Genomic DNA, 23,239 nt, shown 5'->3' on the forward strand with positions numbered 1-23,239 from the left:
ATGGAGTGGGTGTCTGCAGATTAGTCGGCTGTTTCATAGCATCCTGTGTGGGTGTGGTCCTAGTCTTTTGTGTTGTAACGACCTGGTTAATGGACAAATGGCAGCAATTACGGGAGAGGAATTATAAATTAACAATGTCCACATCAATATAAAATGTTTTATAGCTGGCATATGCCACCTGAAAAATTGGCTAAGATGTTTAAAGATAAATCAGCTAAATGTTGGAAATGCCAACAGATTCCAGGATCTTGTTATCATATGTGGTGGACATGCCGAGAAGCTAGGAACTATTGGATTAAAATTAAAACATGGTTAGAAGAAATGCTTGAACAACATATAGAGTTAAAACCTGAGATGTTCCTACCAGAGAAAATTAGTAAAGAAAAGATATATTTGATTAGCAGTCCTGCGCAGACTGCACTGGCTACCTGTGGTCTTCCGGGTGCACTTCAAGGTGTTGGTTACTACCTTTAAAGTGCTCCATGGCTTAGGGGACCGCCTTATGGGACCGCCTTCTGTTACCGAATACCTCCCACCGACCCGTACGCTCACAAAGAGAGGGGCTTCTCAGGGTGCCGTCCGCCAAGCAATGTCGGCTGGCGGCCCCCAGGAGAAGGTCCTTCTCTGTGGGGGCTCCTACCCTCTGGAACGAACTTCCCCCTGGATTATGTCAACTGCCTGACCTTCGGACCTTCCGCCACGAGCTGAAGACCTATTTGTTTATTCGCGCGGGACTGGCTTCGTGATTTTTAAATTTTATAATTTTATAAATTTTAGAGAGTTTAAATTTTAATGGTATATTGTTTTTAAATTTTAGCCGATATATAATAAGTTTTTTAATCTTTATTTGTAAATTGTTCTATTTTTACTATGGCTGTGAACTGCCCTGAGTCCTTCGGGAGAAGGGCGGTATAAAAATCTAAATAATAATATTAATAATAATATTAATAATAATAATAATAATATAAAAATAATAATAATTATACTTGTAATAACTGCAGCAAGGATAGTATTTGTGCAAAGATGGAAAGCAGAAAAAGTTCCTTCAGAAGAGGAAATTATTAAGAAAATATTAGATTGTGCAGAAATTAATAGATTGACTTTGATAATTAAAGAGAGAGGAGTTGGAATATTATAACGTATGGAGATAATTTTATTATTGGTTAGAGAAGATATAGATAAATGTTTGAATAGTAAATAAGAAAATGATATAATAAATGTATTATGGGGAGAATGTAATAATAAAAGAATGTGTTGTGTCTTGCCCGCCCTCAGAGCAGCGGGGGCCTTCTTACCTGCTCCCGAACACGGAGGAATGTATGCCTCCCGGCCCAAGTCCTGGCTCCATGCCCACACAAACTGCAGAAGAAGGAGCATCTCCCTGCCCCAGCCCTGACTCCATGCCCAGGCAAACGGAGCAGCTAGACCCCTCCCCCTCCTCCACAGCAGGTGAGCCTGAGGAGGGTTTACTCCCAACAACAGCTGATTGGAGTAATCCTCGCATCAGAAGATTGGAGAGGCGGAGGCAACAGAAGGAAGGGAGGGGCAGGCCTTAATGAGTGCTGAGTCATGGAGCCACACCCCATGGCCTATATAAAGGATCTACTTTCTGGCAGTCTCTGAGTCAGGCAAAAGTCGAACTTATCTTGCTGAAGTCACTTACTGGTCTCCTGCCTGCTCTGAGGACTTTGCTAGGACTTTGGGCAGAGCTGCAGAGGCAAGCCTGATTCGGATTTCCCTGACCCGGCCGTCAGCGGAGGAGTGGGACACGACAGAATGGGGAAATCAAGAAATGAAGACAGAAGTAAGAAGACACAGAAGAAACACCTAGATCAGGGGTGTCCAAACTACGGCCCGCGGGCCAACTGCGGCCCGCGGGTCAGTTTTTATTGGCCCGCAGCAAATTCTGGAAGTATAATTTAATATGGCCCTTTTGCTGAGGCTCGCTCCTCCCCATCGGCGGGAATAATGAAGGAGGGGCAGAGGAGGCGAGCGGGAAAGAGGCTGCTGGCCGTGCCTGCCCCCAGCAGTTCTACCCTCGCCTTCCTCGGGCCGCCTGGCGAGGCTCCTCGCGCCTCCCCATGTCGGACACGCGTGGCGGCAGTGACAGCCATCGAGAAACAGGTGAGGAGGCGGCAAGCGCGAAAGAGGCTGCTGGCCATGCCCGGCCCAGCAGTTCTATCCTCGCCTTCCTCGGCAGGAATAACGAAGGAGGGGAGGCGGCAAGCGGAAAGAGGCTGCTGGCCGTGCCCGGCCCAGCAGTTCTATCTCGCCTCCTCGGGCAGGGAATAACGAGGGGAGGAGGCGGCAAGCGCGAAGAGGCTGCTGGCGTGCCCGGCCCAGCAGTTCTATCCCCGCCTCGGGCAGGAATAACGAGGGAGGGGAGGAGGCGCGGCAAGCCGAAGAGGCTGCTGGCCGTGCCCGCCCAGCAGTTCTATCTCGCCTCCTCGGCAGGAATAACGAAGGAGGGGAGGAGGCGGCGGCAAGCGCTGAAGAGGCTGCTGGCCGTGCCCGCCCAGCAGTTCTATCCTCGCCTTCCTCGGGCAGGGAATAACGAGGAGGGGAGGAGGCGGCAAGCGCTGAAGAGGCTGCTGGCCGTGCCCGCCCAGCAGTTCTATCTCGCCTTCCTCGGGCAGGGAATAACGGCGGGAGGGGAGGAGGCGGCGGCAAGCCGAAGAGGCTGCTGGCCGTGCCCGGCCCAGCAGTTCTATCTCGCCTTCCTCGGGCAGGGAATAACGGCGAGGAGGGGAGGAGGCGCGGCAAGCGAAGAGGCTGCTGGCCGTGCCCGCCCAGCAGTTCTATCTCGCCTCCTCGGGCAGGGAATAACGAAGGGGAGGAGGAGGCGGCGGCAAGCGAAGAGGCTGCTGGCCGTGCCCGGCCCAGCAGTTCTATCTCGCCTTCGGGCAGGGAATAACGAGGAGGGGAGGAGGCGGCGCGCGAAGAGGCTGCTGGCCGTGCCCGGCCCAGCAGTTCTATCCTCGCCTTCCTCGGGCAGGGAATAATGAAGGAGGGGAGGAGGCGGCAAGCGCCGAAGAGGCTGCTGGCCGTGCCCGCCCAGTAGTTCTATCTCGCCTCCTCGGGCAGGGAATACGAAGGAGGGGAGGCGGCAAGCGAAGAGGCTGCTGGCCGTGCCCGGCCCAGCAGTTCTATCTCGCCTTCCTCGGGCAGGAATAACAAGGAGGGGGAGGAGGCGGCAAGCGCCGAAGAGGCTGCTGGCCGTGCCCGGCCCAGCAGTTCTATCCCCGCCTTCCTCGGGCAGGGAATAACGAGGAGGGGAGGAGGCGGCGGCAAGCGCGAAGAGGCTGCTGGCCGTGCCCGCCCAGCAGTTCTATCTCGCCTTCCTCGGCAGGAATAACGGCGGAGGGGGAGGAGGCGGCGGCAAGCGCTGAAGAGGCTGCTGGCCGTGCCCGCCCAGCAGTTCTATCCTCGCCTTCCTCGGGCAGGGAATAACAAGGGAGGGGAGGAGGCGCGGCAAGCGCTGAAGAGGCTGCTGGCCGTGCCCGCCCAGCAGTTCTATCTCGCCTTCCTCGGGCAGGGAACAACGGCGAGGAGGGGAGGAGGCGGCGGCAAGCCGAAGAGGCTGCTGGCCGTGCCCGGCCCAGCAGTTCTATCCTCGCCTCCTCGGGCAGGGAATAACGGCGAGGGGAGGAGGCGCGGCAAGCTGAAGAGGCTGCTGGCCGTGCCCGCCCAGCAGTTCTATCTCGCCTTCCTCGGGCAGGGAATAATGAAGGAGGGGAGGCGGCAGCGAAGAGGCTGCTGGCGTGCCCGCCCAGCAGTTCTATCTCGCCTCGGCAGGGAATAACGGCGAGGGGAGGAGGCGGCGGCAAGCGCGAAAGAGGCTGCTGGCCGTGCCCGGCCCAGCAGTTCTATCCTCGCCTTCCTCGGGCAGGGAATAATGAAGGGAGGGGGGGAGGCAGTGGCAAGCGCGAAAGAGGCTGCTGGCCGTGCCCGCCCAGTAGTTCTATCCTCGCCTTCCTCGGGCAGGAATACGAAGGAGGGGAGGCGGCGCAAGCGCGAAGAGGCTGCTGGCCGTGCCCGGCCCAGCAGTTCTATCTCGCCTCCTCGGGCAGGAATAACAAGGGAGGGGAGGAGGCGGCGCAAGCGTGAAAGAGGCTGCTGGCCGTGCCCGGCCCAGCAGTTCTATCCGCCTCGGGCAGGGAATAACGAAGGAGAGGGGAGGAGGCGGCGGCAAGCGCTGAAGAGGCTGCTGGCGTGCCCGCCCAGCAGTTCTATCCGCCTTCCTCGGCAGGGAATAACGGCGGAGGGGGAGGAGGCGGCAAGCGGAAGAGGCTGCTGGCCGTGCCCGCCCAGCAGTTCTATCCTCGCCTTCCTCGGGCAGGGAATAACGAAGGGGAGGAGGCGGCGGCAAGCGCGAAGAGGCTGCTGGCCGTGCCCGCCCAGCAGTTCTATCTCGCCTCCTCGGGCAGGGAATAACGGCGGGGGAGGCGGCGGCAAGCGAAGAGGCTGCTGGCCGTGCCCGGCCCAGCAGTTCTATCTCGCCTTCCTCGGGCAGGGAATAACGAAGGGAGGAGGAGGCGGCAAGCGCGAAGAGGCTGCTGGCCGTGCCTGGCCCAGCAGTTCTATCTCGCCTCCTCGGCAGGGAATAACGGCGGAGGGGGAGGAGGCGGCGGCAAGCGCGAAGAGGCTGCTGGCCGTGCCCGCCCAGCAGTTCTATCCGCCTTCCTCGGCAGGGAATAACAAGGAGGGGAGGAGGCGCGGCAAGCGCGAAGAGGCTGCTGGCCGTGCCCGCCCAGCAGTTCTATCCTCGCCTTCCTCGGGCAGGGAATAATGAAGGGAGGGGAGGAGGCGCGCAAGCGCGAAGAGGCTGCTGGCCGCCCGGCCCAGTAGTTCTATCCTCGCCTTCCTCGGGCAGGGAATAATGAAGGGGAGGAGGCGGCAAGCGGAAGAGGCTGCTGGCCGTGCCCGGCCCAGCAGTTCTATCCTCGCCTTCCTCGGCAGGGAATAACGGCGGAGGGGGAGGAGGCGCGCAAGCGCGAAGAGGCTGCTGGCCGTGCCCGCCCAGCAGTTCTATCCTCGCCTTCCTCGGGCAGGGAATAATGAAGGGAGGGGAGGAGGCGCGCAAGCGCGAAGAGGCTGCTGGCGTGCCCGGCCCAGTAGTTCTATCTCGCCTTCCTCGGCAGGGAATAATGAAGGGAGGAGGCGCGGCAAGCGCGAAGAGGCTGCTGGCGTGCCCGCCCAGCAGTTCTATCTCGCCTTCCTCGGGCAGGGAATAACGGCGAGGGGAGGAGGCGGCGCAAGCGCTGAAGAGGCTGCTGGCCGTGCCCGCCCAGCAGTTCTATCCTCGCCTCCTCGGGCAGGAATAATGAAGGGAGGGGAGGAGGCGGCAAGCGCGAAGAGGCTGCTGGCCGTGCCCGGCCCAGCAGTTCTATCCGCCTTCCTCGGGCAGGAATAACGAAGGAGGGGAGGAGGCGGCGGCAAGCGGAAGAGGCTGCTGGCCGTGCCCGCCCAGCAGTTCTATCCTCGCCTTCCTCGGGCAGGGAATAACGAAGGGAGGGGAGGAGGCGCGCAAGCGCGAAGAGGCTGCTGGCCGCCCGGCCCAGCAGTTCTATCCTCGCCTTCCTAGGGCAGGGAATAACGAAGGGAGGGGAGGAGGCGCGGCAAGCGTGAAAGGCTGCTGGCGTGCCCGCCCAGCAGTTCTATCGCCTTCCTCGGGCAGGGAATAACGAAGGGAGGGGAGGAGGCGGCGGCAAGCGCGAAGAGGCTGCTGGCCGTGCCCGGCCCAGTAGTTCTATCTCGCCTCGGGCAGGGAATAACGAAGGAGGGGGAAGGAGGCGGCGGCAAGCGAAGAGGCTGCTGGCCGTGCCCGGCCCAGCAGTTCTATCCTCGCCTCCTCGGGCAGGGAATAACGAGGAGGGGAGGAGGCGGCGGCAAGCGCGAAGAGGCTGCTGGCGTGCCCGCCCAGCAGTTCTATCCTCGCCTTCCTCGGGCCGCCTGGTGAGGCTCCTCGCCTCCACCCCTTGGGCAGGGAATAACGAAGGAGTTTCAAGTTCATACCAAATACAAAACAAAGCCAAATCAGTGTCCAAACTTGGTCTCTTTAAGACTTGTGGACTTCAGTTCCCAGAGTTCCTCAGCCAGCTTTGCTGGCTGAGGACTCTGGGAGTTGAAGTCCACAAGTCTTAAGGGACCAAGTTTGACACCCCTGGCCAAGATGAATGAATATGAAACATTTTCCCCTTAAATGAAGATGATATCCACATATTGTTGCTTTTAGTAGACTGACTGTATCCATCTGTATTGTAATGTCCCAGGTTTTCAGGCCTCTGATATAGTCCTAAATATTTACCACGAGTCATCAGAAATGGCAGCACCAAGAAACGCAAGATAGCAAGTGAGTGTAGAAGATTTCAAACACGGTGGGAAAATGAATATTTCTTTAAAGAAATCAACGGAAAGTGTGTCTGTTTGATTTGCAATGAAGATGTTGCCGTGATGAAAGAGTATAATGTCCATCGGCACTATGAGACCAAGCATCAGAGCTACGATCGCATACAGGTGCCAAACGAGCACAGAAATTCAAGCAAATGGCAGCTAGCCTGCAAGCTCAACAACAGTTTTATTTCGTGCTAACAAAATACAGGAAAACGCCACAGCAGCAAGCTATGAAGTCGCAAAACTTATTGCCCAGCATGGCAAACCGTTCTCAGACGGTGATTTCATAAAGCAGTGCCTCATCAAAGTCACAGAAGTAATGTGCCCGGAAAAAGTGCAGGATTTCAACAACGTGACCTTATCCAGAAATACAGTGGTGCGGAGAATCGAGGACTTGTCAGCTAACCTGAAACTTCAGCTGAGAGAGAAAGCTTGTGCTTTTGATTTTACCGATAGCATGCGATGAGAGCACAGACGCCACAGACACCGCACAGCTTTTAATTTTTTGCGGGAGTCGATGATAATTTTGCTGTAATGGAGGAGCTGCTTGATATGATGAGCCTAAAAGGCACAACGACAGGTGGAAATATTTTTGACGCTGTGTCAGAGGCAGTTGAAAAGATGGGGCTTAAATGGGACAAGCTCTGTGGAGTAACAACGGATGGAGCTCCGCCATGACGGGTGAGCGAAAGGAATGGCATCCATGGTGTGCGCCAAGGTAAAAGAGAGCGGAGGTGAGGCTGTTAGGATGCACTGTATAATCCACCAAGAAGCACTGTGTGCCAAGACTGTGCAGCTGGGCAATGTGATGAACACTGTTGTAAAACTGTCAACATAATTCGAGCTAGAGGACTGTACCACAGGAATTTCAAGCTTTCTTATCTGACGTGGATGCTGAATACGGGGATGTACTCTACCACTCTGATGTGCGCTGGCTCAGCCGTGGCTCTGTGCTGCAGCGGTTTTATTCGCTGAGATCAGAAATCGACAATTTTTTGAAAGAGAAGGACCGACCTCTTCATGAACTGAGTGACCCTCTGTGGCTGGCAGACCTGGCATTTTTAGTTGATCTTACTCATCATCTGAATACACTGAACAAGAACCTACAAGGCAAAGAACAGCTGGTATCACACCTGTATGCGCACATGAAAGCCTTCTGTGTAAAGCTCCGCCTGTTTGAGACACAACTACGAAGCTTTAATGCTGTACACTTCCCGCGCTGTCTGAAATCAAGTCTGCTTTTCCAAAGGCAGACCTTTCTGCTAAAAAGGAGAAATATGTTTCTGTAATTACATCTCTCGTGACAGAATTCAACCAGCGTTTTCAAGATTTTTCTGTCATTGAAAAACAAATCAAGCTGTTCTCGACCCCCTTCCTGGTGGATGCAGAAGAAGTGGAGGAGAGTCTGCAGTTAGAACTGATTGAAATGCAATGTGATGATTCTCTGAAGAGTCAACATCAGCTTCTCTCCCTCCCTGACTTCTATCAGAATTTGGATCATGCCAAGTTTCCTCTGATGAGACGCCATGCAAAAAGAATGATGAGCCTGTTCGGCTCAACATACATATGTGAACAAACATTTTCTCTGTTAAATCAGAACAAAAGCAGACTGAGATCCAGAATGACTGATAGCCATCTCTGTGAAGTCCTTCGTGTCTCAACCACCAAACTTTCTCCTGACATCCCAGCCATCCTTCAATCCAAAGGACAGCATCACTGCTCCCACTGAGAGCAATGTTCTTCACATTATAGGCGAGTTAGAAATACACACAGTAATCATGTGTCAATATGTCACCTCTTGTGTGTGGCCCCGGCCCCACCTGAATTCACTAGGCTTACATACTGTTTGTTGTCCAGCCGCATGCCTTTCTGAATAATTATATTTAAAAATATTACATTAAAATCAACATAACACAAACACACACGTACACAAACATAGAGATACACATGCACATATATATAACTCACACACATATAGTATACTTAAGCCTAAACTGTGCATAGGGACTACCCAGACGGCTGAAAAAAGTGATTTCTGACAGGTTCTCACACTTTTGACTGGTCCTCACACGTACAACTATCTTTACATTTTGCACCCTATCTTGTAACCGTGGTGAAGAGAAGCAGTTGTGAAATGAGTGATATGGTTGTTAAAAATGCTGCAATGGGCATAAATGTGAGGATGGTCATAAGTGTGAGGACTGGTCAAAAATTACTTTTTTTAGCCCTCTGAGTAGTTTCTATGCCCATAGCCACATCCACTCAGTCACATGAGCAGTTAGCCACGCCCACCAGTCACATGACCACCAAGCCACACTCCAAAATAAGCCACGCCCATCCCCCCCCCCCGTGGCCCGGGCCTTTGCTTATTTTTCTGTATTTGGCCCTCACTCAAAAAAGTTTGGACACCCCTAACCTAGATGATACACTGAATGATTATGTATTGTGTTTGTTTGTCTATAAAATAAAATATATATATGAAAAGATTATCAGATGATGCCACCGCTTTTTCCATTGGTTCTCCAGGTTTTATCATTCTACAATGAAGTAAATGCTGATGCAAAAAGTTTAAATCCTGTTTCCCATGCACATGGAGGTCCATTCCCCCAGGTTTCAATTGCTGATTATACGACTTAAGGTTCATTTGATTTGTAAACTGTGATCGGTAGTATATGTGTGTTCACAAAAATCTGCCTATTCCCTTGTGGACTTGTGCACGTTTTCATATATATGAGGCATATATATATAAAAACTTAAATAATATTTAACACATGGTGGCTCAGTGGCTAAGACACTGAGTTTGTCGATCGAAAAGTCAGCAGTTCAGCGGTTCTAATTCCTAGTGCCGCGTAACGGGATGAGCTCCCGTAACTTGTCCCAGCTTCAAAAGCACATGAAAAATGCAAGTAGAAAAATAGGAACCACCTTTGGTGGGAAGGTAACAGCGTTTCATGCGCCTTTGGCATTTAGTCATGCCGGCCTCATGACCACGGTGACGTCTTCAGACAGTGCTGGGTCTTCGGCTTTGAAACGGAGATGAGCACCGCCCCCTAGAGTAGGGAACGACTAGCACATATGTGCGAGAACATTTATCTTTACCTTTAACAGAAGGTGGGCACCAGCTCCTTGGCGACTCGAGTAAGGGTGCCACGGGTGCTCCACTCGCTGTTTTTTTCAGGAAGCCTTGCAGGCTGACGGTAACATCAGATGCCAGCCTTTTCGGCTGGGGAGGCCACTGCGGGTCTCAGGTTGCCCAGGGACGGTGGACCCAACTGGAGCTCAGCCAGAGGATCAACTGGCTGGAGCTGAGGGGAGCCTGTCCGGCGTTACAGGCATTTCAACCGCTGGTGGAGGGGCGCCATGTTCTCCTCCTCACAGACCATATTACGACAAAGGCCCACACCAACTGGCAATGGGGGACTCAGTTGAGGTCCCTCATGGCGGCGGATGCTTTGTGCCAGTGGGTGGAGACCCATCTTTTAACCCTGACAACAGATCACATTGCCGGGACGGCCAACGTCTGAGCCGACTGGCTGAGTCAAGCCACCAAGGATCCATCGGAGTGGAGGACCCTACTACTTGGAGGTGGGGGGGAAGGAGATTGCTTTGTTGGTACATGGTTATTGCAGTTTTATTAGCAATTTATTTATATTGTTTGAAAGCAACAATTCCTGAGGATGCGTAGCCTAAAAAGCAGAATATAATTAAGTACAATCATTATGTTTTCATTTATTCCAGAGAGAGAAAAAGTGGTAGAGACAGAAATAAGAGGTGGAGGCCCATCTGTATTTAAGTTTTACTTCCTTTTGCATAGGATTCTTGTTTTATGTTTAGACCTAGTATGTATTCTTTTAACTGCATAGTACGCTATGTAGTAAGGCTCAACCCTAGAGAATAGGCATCTATGTTCTTTGCACAGATGCCCTGTTACCTCCACCTAGATGGCCGCTTTTGGCCTGGTTGTAGAACTCGCAGCCTGGTTGTAGAACTCGCAGAACTGTTCAGCAGTCCAGTGGTCGATCTCTTTGGATCTCCAACACACACACACCTTCCTCGCTTCCTTTCCCGGTTCCCTGCCCTGGGGGGCGAAGGAGGTGGATGCTCTGAAAAGCCCTTAGCCCTCTTATGTGCCTTCCCACCCCTACTCCTGATCCCAGCTATCATCAGGAAGGTGTTGTTGGAGAAAGCAGAGGTGCTGTTTGTGGCTCCCCATTGGCCCAGGAGGCCGTGGTAAATAATATTTTATATATAAAATATATATTAAAAAGCTGCCAAGTTTGAAAAGCACTGAAGTTATAAGCTTCATTCAAACTGCCCAAGTGTTGATACAGTTACAACTCTGAAGAATACTCAGTCTAAACCTCCCTTGGTTGGCTCAGAAAGACAAAGCAATACAACAGTATTTATCAAGTCCATGCATCTTAAAAGCTGAGAAACACTGCAATACAGTACAGGTAATTTTCAACTTATGACCACAATTGAGCCCGACAACTTATATTGCTAAGTGAAACATTGGTTAAGTGAGTTTTTGTTCCATTTTACGACTTTTCTTGCCACGTTTATTAAGTGGATCACTGCAGTTGTTAAATTAGTAATACCATTGTTTAAGCAAATTTTGCTTCCCCGTTGACTTTGTCAGAAGTTCACAAAAGGTGATCGCATGACCCCTGGACCTTGCAACTGTCATAAATATGAACCAGCTGTCAAGCATCTGAATGTAAATCACGTGTCCATCAGGATGCTGCAACAGTTATAAGTGTGAAAAATGGGCATGTCATTTTTTGAGGGGCCATTGTAACTTTGAATGATCACTAAATGAACTGTTGTAAGTCAAGGACTACCTGAATGCCCCTCTTAATTCCTCCATTATTTCAGCTAGAAATGCAGCTGCTTCTGGATTGCCAGTGAAAACAAATCACCTTTTCACAGGCACTTTTTTCTTCAGCTCTGTTGAGTGACTGCACATGGAAAAGATGTTTGTGCTATTTACTTTTCTACTGCTGTGAATAAATATGCTAACATTACAATGAAACCCAACCTATTGACTCTAATTATCCATCTCACCCCACACAAAATCCAGAAAATGGCTCCAGAAAACAAACATTTTATAATGAACTGACACTGGAAACGATGCAATTCACGCTTTACTTGATAACCTGTAGCAAATTGCAATTCTCCCAATAAAACAGCTACAGTCATAAAATGTCCATGCAAGATTCCCGACTGACAAAGTTTTCGTTTAAAACAGACTTCATACAATCAATTATTTTAGGGTCCTTACATATTATTATTTTTTTAAATCCAACTTTTCTGACTTTATACTTCAGTATTTCTTATTCACCGTTACCACTGAGCCGTTTCCACTTTATTAAAAAAAATTAATAAGAGAATTCTGATTTTGCATTTCGGTATTTGGTGTGACACTGTGATTTTCCACTTCTTGTGGCTTCAGATCTTCACAGCTCCTATCATCTCAAGCAAGCGTAACGGATAATGGTAGGAACACCGTCCAAGAAAGTTAACTTTACATGTTTGTCTGTAAAACTTCTACTTGCAACCAAGAGGGCATTACTAGCAGATCTCCCCTTTTTAAGGCAAGGCCTGCCTCTTCCTTGCAGCTCCAATAACTTGAGATTCCTTCTTCCCTATACACAGTGTAATATGGCAGTGGTACTAGGAGGCAAGAGAGAGAGGTGTCAATGAACTTCTGAATTGGTACTTTTACCAACAGCAAAACAATGGCTTTCAATTTAAAACAAGTTCTAAAACATACAGAAAAACTCTTTTGTATTATTTACTACAGATCCCAAAATGCGAATTCCTAACATCTGGAAAACTTAGAATATATTTGACCCTTGAATGTCTTCTTGATGAGGCAAAAAGTGCATTGGAAAAACAAGATGTATTTCATCCGTTTTTCATTCACTGCACAAACCAGTAGTATTTTCATTATGAAAAACAAGATTATAACCTTCTCACCCCACACAAAATCCAGAAAATGGCTCCAGAAAACAAACATTTTATAATGAACTGACACTGGAAACGATGCAATTCACGCTTTACTTGATAACCTGTAGCAAATTGCAATTCTCCCAATAAAACAGCTACAGTCATAAAATGTCCATGCAAGATTCCCGACTGACAAAGTTTTCGTTTAAAACAGACTTCATACAATCAATTATTTTAGGGTCCTTACATATTATTATTTTTTTAAATCCAACTTTTCTGACTTTATACTTCAGTATTTCTTATTCACCGTTACCACTGAGCCGTTTCCACTTTATTAAAAAAAATTAATAAGAGAATTCTGATTTTGCATTTCGGTATTTGGTGTGACACTGTGATTTTCCACTTCTTGTGGCTTCAGATCTTCACAGCTCCTATCATCTCAAGCAAGCGTAACGGATAATGGTAGGAACACCGTCCAAGAAAGTTAACTTTACATGTTTGTCTGTAAAACTTCTACTTGCAACCAAGAGGGCATTACTAGCAGATCTCCCCTTTTTAAGGCAAGGCCTGCCTCTTCCTTGCAGCTCCAATAACTTGAGATTCCTTCTTCCCTATACACAGTGTAATATGGCAGTGGTACTAGGAGGCAAGAGAGAGAGGGTGTCAATGAACTTCTGAATTGGTACTTTTACCAACAGCAAAACAATGGCTTTCAATTTAAAACAAGTTCTAAAACATACAGAAAAACTCTTTTGTATTATTTACTACAGATCCCAAAATGCGAATTCCTAACATCTGGAAAACTTAGAATATATTTGACCCTTGAATGTCTTCTTGATGAGGCAAAAAGTGCATTGGAAAAACAAGATGTATTTCATCCGTTTTTCATTCACTGCACAAACCAGTAGTATTTTCATTATGAAAAACAAGATTATAACCTTCTCACCCACACTTCTTAAAATAATTGTCCTGTGTCTTTTCCCTCCCCCCCTTTATATACGTACACTGCAGAAGAGGAATGATTTTAACACAAAATTTTGCTTTTTACAATGTGAATACAATGAAATACAAAGAAATGAAAGGCAGGTGGCACTTATCATTGCCATCACTCCAAACCGTAGGATCATTGATGCTCTTAAATCGTTTTTTTCCCCGCATCCAAGTTCTGTCAGGTCCACTCATTCAAAACAAACGAGAGCCTCTTTTATTGCAGGCTCTTCATGACATGGATGCTCATTTTTGGAGCAAAGTTATCTGAATGATTTGAGATTGGAAAGGTAAAGAGAGTACATTCAAAAATCTATTTCTGAGGTAGCTGGTCACTGGGTACAGAAAGAACCTGGGAATTTTAAAGGTGGGTGTTCCAACCCAGACCTGTTCCAAAAGACCTCCAACCCTGATGGATTAGAAAGGTGTCCAGTTTCTTCACCCACAAGTGACAAAGACACCTTAACATTTCTGATCAAGCGGAGATGCTTCCTGAAGGTCCTTCGGCGGATTCGTTTTGTAATGCAACTCCAAATGTTTTTTAAGGGACCATTTGCTGATGTAACTTTTATCGCACACTGCACATTTATACGGCCTCTCCCCGGTGTGGGTTCTCTGGTGGTACCGAAGAATTGTGCTTGTGGTCACCCTTCGGCCACAGTAAGAGCAGCAGAATGGCTTTTCCCCTTTATGGGTCTTCTGATGCTTATCGAGCGAGTATTTCGTCTTCAAGTATTTCCCGCATTCACCACATTGATGAGGCCTCTGATCCGAATGGGACACCTGATGCTTCTCCAGGTCTTTAGCGCTGCGGAAACTTTTGTCACACCTTGGACACGGATAAGGTCTCTCAGGAAAGTGGACTTTCTGATGTCTTGTAAGGGAGTATTTATCTCTAAAGGACTTCCCACAATTAGGGCAACTGTATTTCTTTTCCTGTGGGACCATTCCTTGTTGACCAACACCGGGCAATTTACCCAGGAAACACCAATCAGCTGGCTCTTTAATGGCACTGTTTCCCAAGTGGCCAAAGGAGATGTCCCCATTTTCAGACGACACTGGTGGACCTTCCTCTGTTTGGGTCCCCTGTCCTGTGTACAAAGAACCATTGGTCCACTGCTGGAGCTCTCCTTTTGTAGGCCTGTCTTGACCTTTAACCCCCGATCCAACACTCCTGAAAGTTTGACTCTCCAGCTGTTTAATAGCATTTTCTTCCACACTGGTGCTTTGATGATCAGGGAGGAGCAAGCTGCCTTCCGGAGGTTTTCGTTCCTTGTGGAATTCCTGGCACTGAGAGTGAACCGAATTGGCAAGCTGTTTGTCCACACCGTCATCGCTACCACTAGCTTGATCTTTGACTAAGTTGTCCCCAGTCTCATTCCCGCCAAGCAAGCTATCTGGATCCTCTTTCACGTGCATCTCCTGATGCCTCCAAAGGGAATATTTCGTTCCAAAGGCTTTCCTGCAAGTAGGGCATTGATAGGACCTGGTCTCAGTGTGGATGCGCTTGTGCCTGCTGAGGGAGTAACTGGTTCGAAAGGCTTTCCAGCAGAAAGAGCACTTATAAATCTGACCTTCTATGTGTATCTCCCGATGGTGGGTGAGGTTGTACCTGTACGCGAAAGCTTTCCCGCAGATGTTGCAGATGTACGGCTTGCCTTCCTTGTGCAGCTGCTGATGTCGGCGGAGGGCCGACGGGGTCCTGAAGGCTTTCGTGCAGAAAGAGCACTTATGCTGGTAGAGCTGGTCTTCCAGGTGGATTTCTTGATGATGAGCGAGGGTGTACCGGTAGACGAACGCTTTCCCGCAGATGGTGCATTTGTAAGGCTTGCCTTTGATGTGGATTTGATGGTGTCGACCGAGGGTGCTTTTCGTTTTGAACGCTTTCCCGCAGAAGGTGCATTTGTGCTGAAGGGTCTGTTCCCTGCTACGGGGTTTCGGAAAGTCCAGGAAGAACCAGCTGTAGGCGGAATCCTTCCCCTTGTGAGCATTCCTTCTGTACCGGCATTCCACGTGGATCCGCTGGTGCCTTCTGAGATTATAATGAGTCGAGTAGTCTCGCCTGCAGCCTCGGCACTGGTAGCGGCTTTTCTTCTCCGGCTGGCCAACGGGCAGTGTTTTTTCCCCAAGGCCCTCCCAATCCGAGACGCTTTGAGAAGACGGTGCCTTTTGGTGGCTTCTCAGGTGGTTCTCAAAATCTTGTCCGTCTCTAAAGCTTTCCCCACATTCAGGACACACCTGAAGGTTCTTTTCCTGGTCTGCCTTGGGCTGAGAAGCCAGCAGCGAACTTTTGCAAACGGGCTTCCCACAGTCAAAGCAAGTGTTATCTTTCATTTCCACGTGGGTAATCTGGTTTTTAGTGAGCGGACCGTCTTCCTTGGGGACTTTCCCTTCGCCGTTTGTCCGCTGCCTCACGCACACACTCTGATGATTAAGAAAAGCCTTCTCCTGCTTGTAAGACTTCCCACAGTGGCCACAGGTAAGGGAACGTCCCACCCCACCTTTTCCTTCGCACGCCGCTCCAGGTAGAATTTCAGGGTTCAGATGAAGCCTCTTGTGATTGATCGGGGACGGTTTTTCCTTGCAGCAGTTTTCTCCGCCCAGACTCGGAAAGCAATGGCTCTCACCGTGGTTCTTTGCTTGGTGCTTCACGAGGTCCTTCTCCTTCATAAAGCCTTTTCCACAGACAGGGCACTTGAAGACATGGTCCCCTGAGTGAGTGGTCATAAGATGCTTCACGAGGTACCTGGTTTCTGCGAAGCTTTCCTCACAGGCAGGGCACGGATGCGTCTTTTCACTGCTGTGCATCTTGTGATGCTCCGTCAGAGCAGCTTTCGTGGCAAAGGCCTGTCCACACTCGCAGCATTCCCAACGTTTCTTTCCTGAACGGGGCCGTTTCTTGTGCATGCTCTCTTTGTGTAAAACCAGGCTGGTTTTCGCAAGGAAGCATTTGCCACAGATGGAGCACCTAAAAGGTTTATCTCCGCTGTGGACTTTGAAATGCCTGAGGAGGGACGATCTCCTGCCAAAGTTTTTCCCACATACGGTGCATTCATTCTGGCTGTCTTCGGTATTCATTCCTTGCCGGCTATTACTGCCAGCGACAAGGCCTTTCTTTTTCCCATCAGCACAATTAACTCTGGGGCGAGAGTCCTGCAGGCGGCCGTGCTGAATCTTGCAAGCTTTCCCCTGCCGCTGGACAGTCTCCCATTGGCCTAGCAAAGCAGCACGAGGTTTCGTGATCCGCTGATTCTCCCACGGAACGCTCTCGTCCTCTTCCTTCTCGCTCGCGACGTCATCGTCTGCTGGGAGAAAAAAAAAAAACAGAAAAGGATGTTTCCAGACAGGCAGTAGAGATGCCACCCATGGCGGACTGTCCATTTAGGGTGGAGAGTGGAGTTAAGAGGTTGGCTAGCTTGGTGGCGCAGTGGTTACAATGCAGTATTGCAGGCTAATTCTGCTGACTGCTAAGCAGTTCGATTCTGCGACTCAAGGTAGATCCAGCCTTCCAAGGTGGGTAAAATGAGGACCCAGATTGTTTGGGGACAATATGCTGACTCTGTAAACCCCTTAGAGAGGGCTTTAAAGCACTGTAAAGCAGTATATAAGTGCTATTGGGGGGATTGGGAGTGGAAGGCACCGTTTATCGGTGGTTCTCCTCCTATCTTTCCGACCGGTCGCAGACAGTGTTGACGGGGGCAGAGGTCACCGCGCGCCTCACTTGTGGGTGCCGCAGGGCCCATTCTCTGCCCTTCTGTTCAACATCTATATGAAGCCGCTGGGTGAGATCATCAGTGGCTTCGGTGTGAGGTACCAGCTGTACGCTGATGACACCCAGCTGTACTTTTCCACACCGGGCCACCCCAATGAAGCTATCGAAGTGCTGTCCCGGTGTTTGGAAGCCGTACGGGTCTGGATGGGGAGGAACAGGCTCAAGCTCAATCCCTCCAAGACAGAGTGGCTGTGGATGCCGGCATCCCGGTACAGTCAGCTGAGTCCGCGGCTGACTGTCGGGAGCGAGTCATTGGCCCCGATGGAGAGGGTGCGCAACTTGGGCGTTCTCCTGGATGAACGGCTGTCTTTTGAAGACCATTTGACGGCCGTCTCCAGGAGAGCTTTCCACCAGGTCCGCCTGGTACGCCAGTTGCGCCCCTTTCTAGACCGGGATGCCTTGTGCACAGTCACTCACGCCCTTGTGACGTCTCGTCTGGACTACTGCAATGCTCTCTACATGGGGCTCCCCCTGAGGGGCATCCGGAGGCTACAGTTAGTCCAGAATGCAGCTGCGCGGGTGATAGAGGGAGCCCCTCGTGGCTCCCGAGTGACACCTATCCTGCGCAGGCTGCACTGGCTACCTGTGGCCTTCCGGGTGCGCTTCAAGGTGTTGGTGAATGTCTTTAAAGCGCTCCATGGCATAGGGCCGGGTTACTTACGGGACTGCCTGCTGCTACCGAATACCTCTCACCGACCCGTGCGCTCTCACAGAGAGGGGCTCCTCAGGGTGCCATCGGCGCGACAGTGTCGTCTGGCGACGCCCAGGGGAAGGGCCTTCTCTGTGGGGGCTCCCGCCCTCTGGAACGAACTCCCCCCAGGACTTCCTCAACTTCCGGACCTCCGAACCTTTCGCCGCGAGCTTAAAACCTACTTATTCATCTGCGCTGGACTGGGTTAGTGTTTTAATGGGTTTTAGTTCTAAATTTTAATTGTGGCCAATTTTAATAAGTTTTTTAACTGTATTTTAATTTGTATTTATTGTATTGTATTTTTACTTGGCTGTGAACCGCCCTGAGTCCTTCGGGAGAAGGGCGGTATACAAATTTAAATAATAAATAAATAAATAATAAAATAAATATTGCTATTGGAATCCCTACAGGGGACAAAGCGACGGAGACGTAGCACTCTCCGCCCCCCCCCCTGCAAAATCTCTGAAAGCCTTATCTGGCTGATCCCAAGAAAGTGCAGTTAGTCTGACAAAATTAATGTCAAGTGCAAGGAACCAGAACGAAATGGCGAGCCTATCAGTTCTTTTACTGCTACTTCCCTATTTACAGATAATCCTCAGCTTACAACCACATATGAGCCCAAAATTTCTGTTGAGCGAGTTTTGCCTCACTTTCCTGCCGCAATTGTTAAGTAATCATTGCAGTGGTTAAGTTAGTAACACGCTTGTAAAGCGGATTTGGCTTCCCCACTGACTTGTCACAAAAGAGGATCGCGTGACTCTGGGTTGTAAGTACCGTATTTTTCGGAGTATAAGACACCATTTCCCCCCAAAAAGAGGGTGAAAATCTGGGTGCATCTTATACTCTGAATATAGCCCTGCCCAGCTTCTCAAACGGAGGTTTCAGAGGCTGAAAAAAGCATCAGAAACGAAACTTCAGAAAAGAAGCTCCCAAACAGAGTTCAGAGGCTTTTTTTCTGAAGCTGTTTCAGAGGCAGGGGGAAAAAAAAAACACACGAAGGAATGGAGATCACAACCAAGGAACCTGTTGCCAAAATTCATCTCTGGGAACAGCTGATTAGGGGGAGGCCAATCCACTTTTTTCTTATTTCCCCTCCCCCCCAAAAAAAACTAAGGTGCGTCTTATACTCTGAAAAATATGGTACATGCCAGTTGGCAACCATCCGAATTTTGATCACGAGACCATGGGGATGCTGCAACGGTTGTAAGCGTGGAAAACGGTTACTTTTTTCAGTGCCGTTGTAACTTTGAATGGTCACTAAACAAACTGCTGTAAGTTAAGAACTACCCGTACAAGAATCTCCTCAGACTACCTGCAGGCACTTGGGAACAACCAAGTAAGGGATTCCTCCTTTCTAGCTTCCCTGTAGGGATACCAAGCTAACCAGCCTCTTAATTTCAAGCAGCACCGCACCCCATTCTGGATATTTCACATCACCAAAACCATGGATTGGTACACGTTCCAGATTGTAAAATGAAACCAGGCTTGGGCTTTGAATTTAGAAAAAAAAAATGAGCTAGCTAAGACCAGGGATGTCAAACTCAAGGCCTGGGGGCCGGACCCAGCCTGCGGGGTGCTTAGATCTGGCCTGCGGGGTCGCCCTGGAAACAGCAAAGGACCGGCCCAGAGTGCCTTTGTCAGCGAAAACAGAGCTCAGGAGGGCTGCATGTGGCCCTCCCAAGCTCTGTTTTCACTGACAGAAGGTTGCAGGAGGCTGTCACAGCCGAAAACAGAGTTTGGGAGCCCTGTTTCCATCGGCAGAGCCCTCGGGCCACCTCAGGCACACATACCCCGACACGAGTGATGTCGAGCTGGCCATGCCCACCCCAGCCCCCCAAGGCCCAACACAACCCTGATGCGGCCCTCCGTGAAATTGAGTTTGACACCTCTGAGCAAGACAAATGTAAGGTTCATACTGTGAGAATTTTTCTTGTCTTATAACCTGAAAGCCACATTCCAGGTTATTCAGCCATAATAATTCAAGACAGCGAATACAGCTAACACTCTTTCCTCCTCTTTTTACCCACAACAACCCTGTGAGGTGGCTTGGGCTGAGTGTGACTGGTCCAAAGTCACCTAGCCTGTTTTATGGCTAAGTCATGACCAGAATTTACCAACTTCTAATTTCTAGGCCACTACCCTTAACTACTGTACAAATACCGACTTACCACCATTCATTCAGTGATCATTCAAAGTAGCAACAGCACTGAAAAGTGACTTATCACCAATTCTCACTTTCACGACCATTGCAGGATCCACAATGTCAATTTTGTGACCTCCTTGACAAGCAAAGTCAATTTCAAAGCCCGATTCACATAACAACAATATTAACGACGGCAGTGACTCAACTGTGGCAAGAAAGGTTGTAAAATGGTGCAAAGCTGCTCTTAACTGTCTTGCTTAGGAACGGAAATTTTCAGTTCAATTGTGATCGGAAGTCAAGGACTTTCTGCAGCATATATCACCACCTTCATGTTCTAGATAGGGATCTATAGTTGAAGCCGTTTCTGACAGAATATGTCCGAAGCTATAAAGGTGACCCCACGTGCACGCCAAGATTTAGGGGCAACCCTGACCTGAACTCGATGAATCTGAAGTGGGGACGCTCACAGGACTCCGGTAGGAATTCCACCAGTTTCCTGCTTCTGGCCATTTCTTCAGGGCTTCTTTAACCAGCTTTTGATCAGCGCCATTGCTGGAACTCTGAAGACTTTCCTGTCCTCGTTTCAGATGTGCCAGGAGTTCAGATTTTTGAAGCTGAAGAGGAGAAGCTGGAAGAGAGAGAGAGAGAGACAGGGAGCAAAGGAGCAGGTGAGCGAAGTGTATATTTTTCTGCTGCAGAAAAGTTATAAACAAGCAGGGGCTTTCAGGCAAGCAAGAGGAGAAGATGGTGATGGAAGCATCGTGTTTTACATTATTTGCTTCATATCAGGGAGCACGATGGCTCAACAAGTTAAAGACACTGAATTTGTCAGCTAGAAAGCTGACAGTTTGGGTTTGAGACCCGAGCGCCACGCAACAGGATGAGCTCCCGTTCCTTGCTCCAGCTCCTGTCCATCTAGCACAGGGGTAGTCAACCTTTTTATACCTACCGCCCACTTTTGTATCTCTGTTAGTAGTAAAATTTTCTAACCACCCACCGGTTCCACAGTAACGCGCTGTGTATCGTCATCTGCGCATGCCTCTCGCGCATCGTGGATTGGGTTTTGTGGGAGGCGCTGGCTACCAACTCTGCTTGTCTGTTACAGCTGAGTGGTGTGGGGGGAGATGCGCAAGCTATTGTGGGACAAGGCTCTTTCATTTGCGGTCGCACTATAGCGCCATTTAGTTTCACTTACGTAACGTGAACTAAACTTATGCACGGGCGATACAAATAGTATATTTTCAGAAATTTAAATTGTCACGGGGAATTTTATGAAAACCTAATGAAAATGTTTTTAAATAATGCTATGATTTTTTTTAAAAAAGTCAATTAAATTAAAAAAAAGGAAAGTGCTTCAGTATCGAACAAAACCCCTACCGCCCATCATGAAAGCTGGAACACCCACTAGTGGGCGGTAGGGACCAGGTTGACTACCACTGATCTAGCAGTTCAAAAGCATGAAAATGCAAGTAGATAAATAGGTACCACTTTGGTGGAAAAGTAACAGCGTTGTGTGTGCCTTTGGCATATAGCCATGCTGGCCACATGATCAGGGAGAGTGTCTTCAGACAACGCTGGCTCCCTCAGTCAAGAAAAGGAGATGACTTGATAGGGAAACTTTTCCCTTTGCTTTGTATCTCACCTTTTCTCCACCTCTAAAGAGTTCAAGGCAATACACAGAGCATAGCACTTCATGTTCATCTTTACAATAATCCTAGCTTGAGAAAATTCCATGGAAAAATAAAAACTTGAACCTGGCTCTCCTGCATCCCGGCCTAGCTCCCTGCACTTCCCACAATGTACTGGCTTTCAGTCACCTATCAATCCATGGTAGCTTATCTAGGATTTGGGGCAAAAGAATGCTTCTATTTTCTCTCTGGCCAATATGGAAGAAGACAAATCCTGAAAGATATACATACGTGCAGGTGTATATCCATCAACAAGAAAAAAATCCAACAAATGTTGTTACCCACCAAAACAAGTTTAAGAATGTAAATAGAATAGAATAACAGAGTTGGAAGGGACCTTGGAGGTCTTCTAGTCCAACCCCCTGCTTAGGCAAGAAACCCTATACCACTTCAGACAAATGGTTATCCAACCTCTTCTTAAAAACTTCCAGTGTTGGAGTATTCATAATTTCTGCAGGCAAGTTGTTCCACTGATTAATTGTTCTAACTGTCAGGAAATTTCTCCTTAGTTCTAGGTTGTTTCTCTCCTTGATTAGTTTCCATTCATTGCTTCTTGTCCTGCCCTCAGGTGCTTTGGAGAATAGTTTGACTCCCACTTCTTTGTGGCAGCCCTTGAGATATTGGAACACAGCTATCATGTCTCCCCTAGTCCTTCTTTTCATTAAACTAGACATACCCAGTTCCTGCAACCGTTCTTCATATGTTCAAATCTTCCCTATTATTTTCTTATATGCAAATGATTGCATATTTTCAAAACTCAACCAATCAACTGACAGAAGGCCCTTGATTGGGGGAATGCCAATTACTCCTCCACCCCCAAATATAGGTAGTCCTCGCCTTATTTGGCCACAATTGAGCCCAACATTTGTTGCTCAGCTAAGACAGTTGTTAAGTGAGTTTTACCACCGTTTTACCACCTTTGTTCTGAAGTTGTTAAGTGAATCACTGCAGTTGTTAAAGTTCGTTAACGTGGTTGTTAACGTGAATCTGGCTTTCCCATTGGCTTTGCTTGTCAGAAGGTCACAAAAGGTGATCACATGACTCTGGGACACTACAACCGTCATAAATACATGCCAGTAGTCAGGCGTCTGAATTTTGATCATGTGACCATAGGGATGCTGCAAAGACCGTGTGAAAAATAGTCATAAGTTACTTTGTTCAACGCCATTGTAACTCTGAATGGCCACTACACAAACCGTGGTAAGTCAAGGTTTATCTGTATTCACTGAGCTGCATTACATATTCCAGGCAATTATACAACTAACTTGGCTAGCATGTATGTAACTACTGATAATTCAAAAATTTTGGTATATAGCAACAGCATACTACACGATTTGCCAAAAACCTCTGAGAATAATCCAAAAGGAATTCAAAGTGGTATCCATATTTTTATGCATTAAATTACTAGCAGTCTTTTTAAGTCCTGAAATCACTTTATTATGTTATGGGATTTTTTGGTGTGTGTTTGTTGCTTTTATCAAATAAATTTCAATTATTTTTAATTTCAATTCTTTTTCAATTTCAGTAGAATTTATGGTGACATAGCTCACGCTGTATTTTGGTATTTTTTTTTAAATTGTGTCATCATATAATACTGTTTTATCGGTGACTAGACA

General features: G+C 48.6%; 1 protein-coding gene across 6 annotated transcripts in view; it reads right to left on the minus strand.

The window, feature by feature from the left end:
* Positions 1-12,837: 12,837 nt before the first annotated feature.
* LOC131190281 (zinc finger protein 189-like) overlaps positions 12,838-23,239 on the minus strand; it is a 45,442-nt gene continuing 35,040 nt past the window's right edge. For 3 of the 6 annotated variants that reach the window (XM_058167522.1, XM_058167524.1, XM_058167521.1), the window contains 2 exons: positions 20,369-20,563; positions 12,838-16,634 (listed from right to left, as the gene is read on the minus strand). In XM_058167522.1, coding sequence (XP_058023505.1) covers positions 13,792-16,634; positions 20,369-20,563 — 3,038 coding nt within the window. In that variant the 3' untranslated portion in view covers positions 12,838-13,791. The remainder of the gene's footprint in view (positions 16,635-20,368; positions 20,564-23,239) is intronic. The other 3 variants (XM_058167523.1, XM_058167525.1, XM_058167526.1) reach the window with 3 other exon arrangements.

This window comes from Ahaetulla prasina, chromosome 2 (genome assembly GCF_028640845.1).
Source record: "Ahaetulla prasina isolate Xishuangbanna chromosome 2, ASM2864084v1, whole genome shotgun sequence".
NCBI classification, from domain to species: Eukaryota; Metazoa; Chordata; class Lepidosauria; order Squamata; family Colubridae; genus Ahaetulla; species Ahaetulla prasina.